Source organism: Tachypleus tridentatus, chromosome 7 (assembly GCF_004210375.1).
Source record: "Tachypleus tridentatus isolate NWPU-2018 chromosome 7, ASM421037v1, whole genome shotgun sequence".
Lineage (NCBI taxonomy): Eukaryota > Metazoa > Arthropoda > Merostomata > Xiphosura > Limulidae > Tachypleus > Tachypleus tridentatus.
This window is the reverse complement of record NC_134831.1, coordinates 159,418,415-159,429,620: the sequence shown is the minus strand read 5'-3', so window position 1 is coordinate 159,429,620 and position 11,206 is coordinate 159,418,415. Positions and strand designations below refer to the sequence as shown.

Genomic DNA, 11,206 nt, shown 5'->3' with positions numbered 1-11,206 from the left:
ATATAATTCAGTATTCATGCATTTTGTCTCTTCCCTTATAGATACAGGCTAATGTTTATCACCCCACTACTTGTAGAACTGTTGGTTCACTGGAAGAAATTATTGATTCTTTGTCGTCGGGGCGTTATAATATGACTAATCCCACTTTTCGTTGGTAAAAGAGTAGCCCAAAGGTAGGCGGTGGGTGGTTATGACTACCTGCCTTACACCGCTAAATTGAGGGCTGATAGTGCAGATAGCCATCGTGTAGCATGGAGCTTCACTGAATAGATGGTACTTAATTTACCTTACTGTACTTTGTAGTGCAACATCAGTTTTCTGAACTGTGTACATTTTGGACGCTGTAGAAACACATTCTGTTACCACTAGCTACATGAATCTGATATTTCAAAAAAAAAAAAGAGAGATGGGAGTTAAAGCTAAAAATCAGACATTGATGATAATACGATAGTTCATCCGTTTCGCATTTGAAGTTATTGTGTAACTTACTAGAATGACGTTACAACATTTTTCAGCACACTTTGGTCAGTATGTCTATGAGACACAATATTGCGCCTTTTCAATTTATGATGTCATGGAAAAACCACTTTTATTGACTTTAACTTGAAATATTTGTACCATTTTTATCGCATTTAACCAATAATGGATGACAAAATGTAAAGCGAAATTATAGATATAGTTACTAGTTTGTCATAAGTTATTACTGTTATCGACCAATAAGGATGAAAAGCAACATTAAGATAGGCGGTGGGTGGTTATGACTACCCGCCTTACACCGCTAAATTAAGGGCGGATAGTGCAAATAGCCATCGTGTAGCATGGAGCTTTACTGAATAGATGGTACTTAATTTACCTTACTGTACTTTGTAGTGCAACATCAGTTTTCTAAGCTATGTACATTTTGGACGCTGTAGAAACACATTCTGTTACTACTTGGAACAGTGCATATAATAAACTACGTTGTTTAAGAAACCTAAACCAACATTAATGGTACAAAGTAAGCTTCTTTTTTAAATGTATATTTTTATGTATTTTAACAGTAAATATTGCATGTTATGAAATCACAAACATTTTAAAGTATGAGTTACACAAATCTGCTGTTATAATGGTTTGAAAGGCTTCTATTAAGCTAAGAGAACCTAAAAAAATTATCTTGTTACAATGTAGAAAGAATCTACCAAACTTCACGTAAAGGAAGTACAAACATTCTAAAAGTTTTAAGTTTAAAAACATTATAAACGTTGGTCTTGATGTATTCAAAGAGAAATAAAAGATAGTGAAATATAAATGTAGTTAATAGATGTATACACCAGAGAAGACAAGAACTGCTTTATTGTAATATAAAAGTGAACTAAAACGTGGAAGGTCACATGTCAGCTACAGCAATGTTTTCAACAACTTCTGATCACGAGATACAGTGACGTCATAAAGCTTCCCTTCAGATATCATGTTTACTGTGTAGGAAGACAATAAAATCCTTGATATTAACGTTAATCCTCAGAAAAGAATATTGTTCACTATACATGTCTATCCCATACATCATGTGTTATACAGTTCAGTTACTATGCAGTTTGTCTCTCTTTTTCTTGACCCAGGCTAATGTTCATCACCACACTGCTTGTAGCACTGTTGGTTCACTGGAAGGAATTATTGATTCTTTGTCGTCTACAGTGGAAGAATTAACTGATCTAGCTAAACAGAGAATTACTAAGTTAGAAGGTAATACCTTTTTATGATTCATAAGTTGGTAAATAACATTACTACATTAAATAAGCTTTAATGATGAGAAGTATAACTGATTTCAATAGTATAGTGGTAAGCATTTTAAAACTCTAAATTAATATTGTTATAAATTTATAAGTATACTTTACTATTGGTTGTTTTCTACCAGGCCCTATTTGCTCTGAACACGATGTTTTTCACTTCACGACGCCCATCTCTACCAACGCAACACAAATCAAAAAGAGAACCTCTCTACCAGAAGATTGTACTTCCATCTACCACCAAGTAAACCAAACGAATGGCATCTATAAGATATGGCCACATTTTCTAAACCACCCAATCTCTGTATACTGTGATATGGAGACATTAGGCGGAGGGTGGACGGTAGGTTATCCAGAAGAAGTTTATGGTGTCCAAATTACATACTACGAAAATTCTAAGTTAGAAGAACAAATACTTTAGTAAGATGAACATACGTTGTTAATTGTAATGTTTCAAAATTAGGTATAATGTCTCCTTTTTAAAACTAAACTAAACTAATGTTCTCACTGCTTACTTGTGATACAGACATTAGGATGCACTATTTTGTAAACCTGAAACCATAATTCAACTATTTGTTCAAGATGACATATCTACAGCTGAAGTGAAATATAGTTAATATTAAGATTTTTGTTTATTAGACTTCTTTATATAACTATAATTAGTAATTGTCATTATTACCAGAAAATGTTGTCATATACTTTTATGAGCACGTCATGAAGTTTCTTAAATGTAAGTTCAAGTTATATAACAAGTTACTGTTTCTATCTATTTCTTTAGGTAATTCAAAGAAGGGGTGATTTTGGAAACCCAGTTGAGGACTTTTACCAAACTTGGACTGTTTACAAAACAGGATTTGGAAATTTAACTAGAGAATTTTGGTTAGGTAATTGTTTTTACTGTATAGACACAATATTTGTGTTGTTTATTAAGTTTTTAAATCTATTTATTAAATGAAATTATTACACAGCTGATACACATTAAGAAAACTGTGTTACTGATACTTTTTTAGATAATACATATATTATTATTGTTTTATCTATTCGGGTGACATATTTAACATAAAATATAGAACTAAGTTTCGACCTTATTAGGTCACCTTTAGGTTAAGAAAGAGCAAATAATCGTTGTCGTCTTACGGACGAGAGTGGAAAGGGGTACGGGATGGCAAGGCGCGTTGCAGTTATATGTTAAGTTATTAATTAGTGTAAAAATAAAGGTATTTCTTTATACTGGTCAAAATCAATATTGATTTGATATGATGTATAAATAGTGCTTCTTTGCTTTTCCGTTTGTTTGCATTTGTTTCCCTATTTACTAAATGGGTGTATTCCGTGGTTATGTTGTATTTATTTGATTTGAAATGGTTAAAAACGTGCAAAGGCGTTTTTGTGTTTGAATCTGGTTTCCATTTTTCTTCTTGTTTCTCCAAAATAGAAGTTGTGGCAGTTGTTACATTATATTCTATAAATAACGTTGGTGTTGTGTTTGTCAATGTAATTTTTACATAATATTGACTTTAGTTTTGTACTTGATTTTTTTGATTTAATTTGGTGTTTACTGGAATATTACTGGTGTTTTGTCATAAGTTTTTCCAATTGTTGGCTGTTTTTTGCTGATATCGGGAATATATTTTATGCAGCTGTGTAAGATTTTGTAGTTTGTTGGAATTTATTATTCTTCGTTTGTTATTGACTGTGTTTTTGATCTAGGTTTGTGTGTATAATTTTTAAACGGTTTTTGGAGGAAATTTTTTGATGTTGAAGTGTTGTTTTATTTTATTGATCTCATCATTAATTTGATCGGGTGAGCATAATTTTGTGGCTGTGTTTATTTGGTTTCTTAATATGTTGAGTGTTTTTGTTTCATGTGTTGAGTCCCTGGGAATATAGTCCAGTATGAGTGATTTTTCTATCAATTTTTCTTTCGAACTGTGTATCGGTTCTTGAGATTTTGAGGTTGATAAATGCTATTTGGTTAGTTTTCTAGTGTTAGGGTGTATGGAGTTAACGTGGCGGAAAAAAATTAAGTGTGTGTTCTGTAGATGTGAATCTAGCAATTTTATTGTCAACATATCTGTACCAGTGTAGTGGTGGATGTAAGGCTGATTTGATTACTTTAAATTTAATCTGTTTGATGAAAATGTAGCCTAGAACTGTGACACGGGATTACTCATACCTAAGACATTTATTTGTATATAGTTTTGGTCATTTAACATAAAGTTATTTTCGGCGGTAATGAAGTTTATATTGGTTGCTGGGCATTTTCTAAATATGTAACATCATCCGGCCCCTTTTTCAAAGACTCTTTCAACTTTAAATCTATTATTTATGAACTAAACCATATAGCCTTAGGACGTAATCTTTTTTTTTTTTTTATAAAAGTACCAACCACTGAAGCCTCCAGGATAGCTTTACAACTTCACATACACCATTGTGCAAATTAATTGAAACAAATGGTTATTTTACAATATTCTCAGCATGGCGGCCGGTGTAGGCTCGCTGGATCCGCTGATTTCCTTTAATAGTCATTTTTTTCACACAGACGGCGTCATTAGCTGTGATTTGCAGTACGGTCGATCTATTTTTGGGACATATGACGAAATTTTGAGGAATATTACGTCATTCGAAATTGTGTTAGAAGGGCAAGGAGCTCAGTAAAAAACAACTTCTTACCAACTCAGTGAAGAAAAAACGGTATCAATGGGGTCTCAAATACAAGAACTGTACGCAAGAACAATAAAGGAAGGTGTTATTCAGTGACAAAACTCATTTCTTCGTACAGGGTCAAAGAAGTCTGCATGTTCGCAGATCTCCAGGTGAGAAACTTCGAGAATCTCACATCAATCAGTTCGTAAAACATCCCTTGAAGAAGTTGTTTTGGGGCTTTTTCAGCTACTATGGCGTCGGAAGCTTACATATCGTAGAAGGTATGATGCGAGGACCACAGTACATCGAAGTTTTGCAGAGACGAGTCGTTCCAGAATTGAAAAAGAGATTTCCAGATGGATCTGGCATTTTTCAGCAAGATTTGGCTCCGTGCCACACATCAAAACTTGTGAAGATGACTACAACGTGAATAATGGTGCTGGACTGGCCTGGAAACTTTCCGAACTTAACTCCTATTGAAAATCTTTGGGCAATTTGTAAAGAAATACTTCGGGGAATAGACTGTACTACGAAAGATAAGCTAATTGAGGCCATAATTGAGGTGTGGTACCACCATCCAAAAATTAGTAAAGATTGCAGTCAACTCGTGGACTCGATGCCAAAAGGGATTAATGATTTTCTGAAAAATAGAGGCGGTCATATCATGTATTAATTTGTGAGAAAATTTTGGATTCTCAGAAATAAAACGCAAAAAAATTGAAAAAATCATAATTTTCCGTCTTGTTTCAATTAATTTGCACAAGGGTGTACAAGACCCAACCCATGAATATTCATCCTCAGCAACCAATTAGCAATCCTTATAGAATTCAATACCACACAAACTAAATGAAAATATAAAATAGATAATACAAATTCAGAATACTTCTTGTAATGTTGATACCTTTCGTAAATAATACACATAGTATCTTCCTATATTGCATGTACAAGGAAACGACATCATATTCGCTTTAACCAATCAAAACAATATGGTACTTCGAATTGATTTAGAAGATATGGAAGGTGGTCAAAGATATGCAGAATATGATGAGTTCTTGGTGCGAAGTGAAATGGAACTGTATAAAATGAGTTATAAAACGTACAAGGGTGACGCAGGTGAGAATTTTCATTGTACATTGCCTTGATGTAACACATCATAAATATAACTATCCGTAGTATAAATGTATTTATCGTTCCCTACAAATTTCAAACTGTACTGAAGTACATTATTTTTCTGAGAAAGATTTGAGGGTTTTAGAACTGGTCAATTTTTAAGATCTAATGTTCGTATTTGGTGAGAAACATTTCTAAAAAAAAAATCAAAACAAAAGTAGATTTTAATAATCAACAGAAGAATAGAAACTTATATTTCATTAAAATATCTGACTGATGAACATTTTGGTCACTTTATATTTTTACATCACGATTACGTTTTTCATGGTCAAAGTTACGATGATATTCTTTAGTTTCTTGCTTTCAGGGGACTCGCTTTCAACCCACAATAATATGATGTTTACAACAAGAGACAGAGATAATGATAAATGGGAACAGAACTGTGCTACGACTTACAAAGGTGGCTGGTGGTATAATAAATGCCATCACTCTAATTTAAATGGTTTGTATCTCGGTGGATCACATGAAGAATTTGCTGTTGGTATTAATTGGTATCATTGGAAGGGACATAAATATTCTCTGAAGAAAAGTGAGATGAAAATACGACCTGTTGGATTTGTTTCAAGGGAAGAACCACAAAAATAAAATATAAAAATATAAAGGCTTTTCATTCCTGAATTTTGCAGTTATGTTCATGACATCTTTACAATTATTAATATCAGTAGTATTTAGAATTTTTTAAAGAAATATTTATTGTAAATCTAATAAGTGTGTGTTTGTGTGTGTGTGTTTTTCGTATAGCAAAGCCATAAAGGGCTAACTGCTCAGCCCACTGAAAATCTAATAAGAATTATTATCATTGGAAAATTCTAAAATTTTCATATCAAATCTGTTTAGTGTCAAACTTTTCGTTTTGAACAAATAATTAACTTAATTTGAAAGAAACAACTTACGAATTATTTTTTGTCTCGATGTCAAATGTTATCCTCAATCAATAACAAAATTAAAACCTCCACATTATTAAACTAATCACGATGAAAAAGATGTGAAGAACATCAAATCATCAACTATAAAATAACATGACATGTGATCATTTCTTCTTTATTCTTTGACGACTCGTAGATGAAATGTTGAAGTTTTAAAGTGAAAGAAGTAAACATAAAAAGTGAAATTACTTTACCAAGACTTGAATGGTGTTACAATGAATGCCATAGCTTAAATGTAAACAGTTTCTGTGTCTGAATAGCATATCAAAACAAATTGCAGATGTTAACCAAGACGATTGAAAAGTACATTAATATTCAGTATAGACAAGTGAAATAAATTTCTCTCTGTAGATATTAATTTCTGAGAACAACTGATAAAATGATATATGATAAAAATCTACCAGTTCATCATTTACTATTGTGATTATATTTCAACATATTTAAATACACTTCTACGCCAGAAAATGATGGGAAGAACTTAAAGGAAACAATATCGTTTTCGAAACCTGTAGAAAATTATTTCTTTTTTAATGGTATGAATAAAAAGTTTCAAACATTTCGTTTAGTTTAAAATTGTTATAATATTAATATCTAACTTGTAGCTAAATACTTGTGTCAAGTAATACCTTTTGTGATTCGTTAGGGAAGGTCGAAGCATCATGACTGTCAGCAGTAGGATAAAAAGACAGAAACACACAGAAAGCAGCTTCAAACATAATATTGTACTTGACTTGCCACACAGTATCTGTCAAGATGGATCTAAACTTTTTTTGAATACTTCCATGCTTTTAGTACAGGATCGTTGGGTTCGTGATCCGGTGACTTATTTCAGTCACGTTACCACTTCAAATCGGTTTTTGAAGCCCTAACGCTGAAAGAATGTGGGAAATACCTTATTTTTCAGCTTGCAACATTTCAGTTCAAATAAAAACCAGATTGGATACTTTGTTGTTTTTCCAAGAAAAACGTACCTCACTGGTTCATGAGAGGCTTGCTAAATTTTACATTAAAGTGATGTAACACTTCACGACAGAATCTATACAAAATTGTTAAAATTTCCTAGCAGGTAGTGTGTTCGACTTTTTCTTGTGTTAGTTAGCAGTCTGTTTCTTGTAGTAATAGGTTAATTACATTACTTGTAAACATTAAGAGGGTTTAGTAAAGATTACGAAATTTCAATATAATGTGGGGCTTTATGTGCTTAAAGAGAAAATGACATGTTACACAGTATATAATTGGTTAATACGTCTAAAGCATATGATAAATAGCTTCTGATAATGAACTGCACCAATAATTTGTGTTTACATTACATTTTAACACTTCAGAGAGGGTCATATTTTCCACAAAATTAAATTGGACCTTCTTCTTCAAGGATGTTGAAGAGATGTTTGTTTCGAAACAAGCATTGTTCACGAAGAACTTATTAAATCTACTTTACAGGTGGATAAGACTGATTATCAAGTTGTCAACTTGAAGTGACACTCCACTTTCTGTAGGTGAATTATACTCAGGTCACAACAACAAAAATCAATCATAGTGATATCATGTTTATTATGAGACATTGTTTGTGAACGTAGATCACGTTTAGTAAGATTTAATATCTTTATCCTTCTCTGACTGTGTCTGCTTGTTATCATAATTTAGAAACGAGAGTATGTTGATAGTCACTTAATATAAATATAGAATGTCACTTTGAATATAAATATCTGGTAAAGAATGGATACTTGTTATATAAGATATAGAATGGTTGACATATTATAATATTCTTTAAATTTTTCTCGAATGCACAAGTCCTTATAAAAGCATATTTTTAAATTTACATTCTAAACTGGCTGTTGTAGTATTACTATAATAATAATCATGGACTTTGTTGTTACCCTGTAACACGTCAACAGATAAGCATTTTCCAACAATACGTTGCCCCTTCTTAGGTAAGAAGTACAAGATAAAACACTGTAATTCAAAAATGTCCTTATCAGTGAAGTTCTAAAAAAGTTGCTTTTGCCCGCTAGTAGCAACAGGATGCTTTTTTGGTAGACTTATCAGTCAGTACACTATGCTATTTGAAGCTAATAAAAAATTAGACATCACATTTGTATCAGATAAATAGATATATCATGAAAACCAAAAATAGTTAAAATATACATTTAATTCAGAAACAGTTTTTATTCTTTCATACTTCCGACAAATGAATCGATTCCTGTTTTTAAATCAAGATATTATTGAGTACAAGTTTAAGATTTCGATAGTAAGCTAGGTTTTGTAACTGTTTTTATAACTAGTGCAAAAACTTGCCATCCATTGTATCCTTACAATATCCTCTTCACACTACACTGAGATAGGATGATTCAGAAACTTGGTCATTATCTTCTATCAATCAGTAGACGTATATCTGATGTTTAGTGTCACCTGGGTAAGGGTGGTGATTTGAAACAACTCGTGTTTCGAGAGCATGGAAACTGAAGTGAAATAAAAAATAATAAATACATAACATTATACGAAACGAGCATCTACATCTTGAAATAGATTCACAATGCAAATCAAGAATTATTTCTTTTTATAATTGCATTAAACCATTTATTATCAGTTTAAAGAATAAGTAAAAATAAATATCAGTAACAAACTGAATGTGTTCAATGAAGAACAAGAAAAATGATATTCAGATTCTGATTAGGTATGAATTTGTGTTTTGATGATTGTCGCCATGTTTCAAAACATATAGGCCCGGCATGGTCAAGAGATTAAGGCGCCGACTCCAAATCAGAGGGTCGCGGAGTTGAATCCTCGTTACACCAAACATGTTTGTCCTTTTAGCCGTGGGGCGTTATAAGATAACAGTCAATCCCACTATTCATCGGTAATAGGGTAGCCCAAGAGTTGTTGGTGGTTGGTGATTATAAGCTGTCTTACACTGCTAATTTAGGGACCACTAGCGCAGATACCTTTCGTGTAGCTTGACGCTAACAATCGTTAAGATGAAATAATATTTCATTTATGAAAATGTATTGTACTATTTTGCCACTGCATGGCCTTTCACTGAATAGATGGTACTTACTCCACTGTGCTCTTTAGTTCAGTATCAGTTTTCTAAACTGTGTACATCCTGGGTACTGTATGCATAATTTCTGTGACCACACGCTATACGAATATGATATTTGAGTAGAAAAAAAAATGGAAGTTACAAACCAGACGTTAATGATAAACTAATGCTTAATAATGTTTTTAGTTCCGTCCATACAACAGAGGTCTTGTTTTACATTTTAATTTATCGTGTATTTTACTAGAGGGACGTTACAACGTATTTCAGTACGCTTTGATAAGAATGTGAGATATTAAATTGCGCATTTCCCAGTTATGATATTATGGCCATATTTCTGTTATGGATTTTAACGTGAAATATGTGTTCCATTTTTAATGCATTTAACCAGTAACAAGGGATAAAAAATGTAATGCCACATTAAAGATACAGCCACCAGTGTGTCATCAGTTATTACTGATATCGACCAATAAGAACTGATGAAAAACCTCAGACAACACTAAAGATATAATCATTAGTGCGTCCTATTTTGTAACAGTTACTGTGCGTTATAGAGCATGGAATTTGTCGTTGTTAAATACCCGATTTTAGAAAGTAAGTGTTAAACCATAAATCATGAAAAAAATTAATAACCAATTCAGCGCAATTTTTAGTAATAGATGAACACTTAATATTACATTTTTATTATACACGTACGTGCTTACAGATGAGTGACTGCTCCAGCATAACAGTAACAAAGCAATGCATTATTATGCAAAATTTTACAAAATCTACTGTCATAGAATAAAAAAAAATCATTAAAGATATTCCGTCTATTATAAAATAAGGGGTGAGGATCTGGTTACTAGAACCCATAATGACCCAAGTTCCACAACGAGTAATCGTCTTTACCCAGTTGTGAGTATGGTATTTATCCCTGAGGACATAAAAGAAATCTGATAACCTCAATCACTCTTGATTTCTATTAAAAATTATCAAAGAACCTTAACCCTTTTTTATAGTTCTAAGAACACTTGATATTGAAATTTCCAGATATAACGTTATAATCTATAATACATAAACCCAGTTTTATAATTGTGATACCATTACCTCCTATTTACATCTTGTTAATGTAGTTTTGCTGGAGCTATCATGGATTTGTTGGCACATACATCTATGACAAAAATGCTGTATTTTTACACAGTTAACTCGTCAATGTTGTAGAGTGCTATGTAATCGCCTGTAGGTTTTTGATATAATACAGATAACTGTAAGTTATATTTATACAAATACCTTTAATAGAAATTATTAAATAAAATAAAATAATAAAAATAGAAATTATAACGCCCCAACGGATGGTGGGACCGGATTCGAACCCGCGACTCTCGGATTACGAGTCGAACGCCTTAATTTACCTTACTGTACTTAGTAGTGCAACATCAGTTTCCCGAACTGTGTACATTTTGGACGCTGTAGAAACACATTCTGTTACCACTAGCTACATGAATCTGATATTTCAAAAAAAAAAAAGAGAGATGGAAGTTAAAGTTAAAAATCAGACATTGATGATAATACGATAGTTCATCCGTTTCGCATTTGAAGTTATTGTGTAACTTACTAGAATGACGTTACAGCATTTTTCAGCACACTTTGGTCAGTATGTCTATGAGACACAATATTGCGCC

At 32.4% G+C, this 11,206-nt stretch overlaps 1 protein-coding gene across 1 annotated transcript; it reads left to right on the top strand.

Moving 5' to 3' along the window:
* The first annotated feature begins 1,419 nt into the window (after positions 1 to 1,419).
* LOC143257012 (techylectin-5B-like) lies at positions 1,420 to 7,065 on the top strand. The gene is made up of 5 exons (XM_076515061.1): positions 1,420 to 1,719; positions 1,892 to 2,106; positions 2,542 to 2,647; positions 5,358 to 5,522; positions 5,887 to 7,065. The coding sequence occupies exons 1-5, from the start codon at positions 1,524 to 1,526 to the stop codon at positions 6,162 to 6,164; spliced, it is 960 nt and encodes a 319-aa protein (XP_076371176.1). The 5' UTR covers positions 1,420 to 1,523; the 3' UTR covers positions 6,165 to 7,065.
* The last annotated feature ends 4,141 nt before the right edge of the window (positions 7,066 to 11,206 follow it).

What these genes read in the sequence shown, in the direction of transcription:
- LOC143257012 (XM_076515061.1), top strand. Translation starts at nt 1,524, where the DNA reads ATGTCTATCCCATACATCATGTGTTATACAGTTCAGTTACTATGCAGT. An exon ending in GAGAATTACTAAGTTAGAAG is followed by an intron (nt 1,720 to 1,891) that starts GTAATACCTTTT and finishes GTTTTCTACCAG; the next exon opens with GCCCTATTTGCTCTGAACAC. An exon ending in AACGTACAAGGGTGACGCAG is followed by an intron (nt 5,523 to 5,886) that starts GTGAGAATTTTC and finishes TCTTGCTTTCAG; the next exon opens with GGGACTCGCTTTCAACCCAC.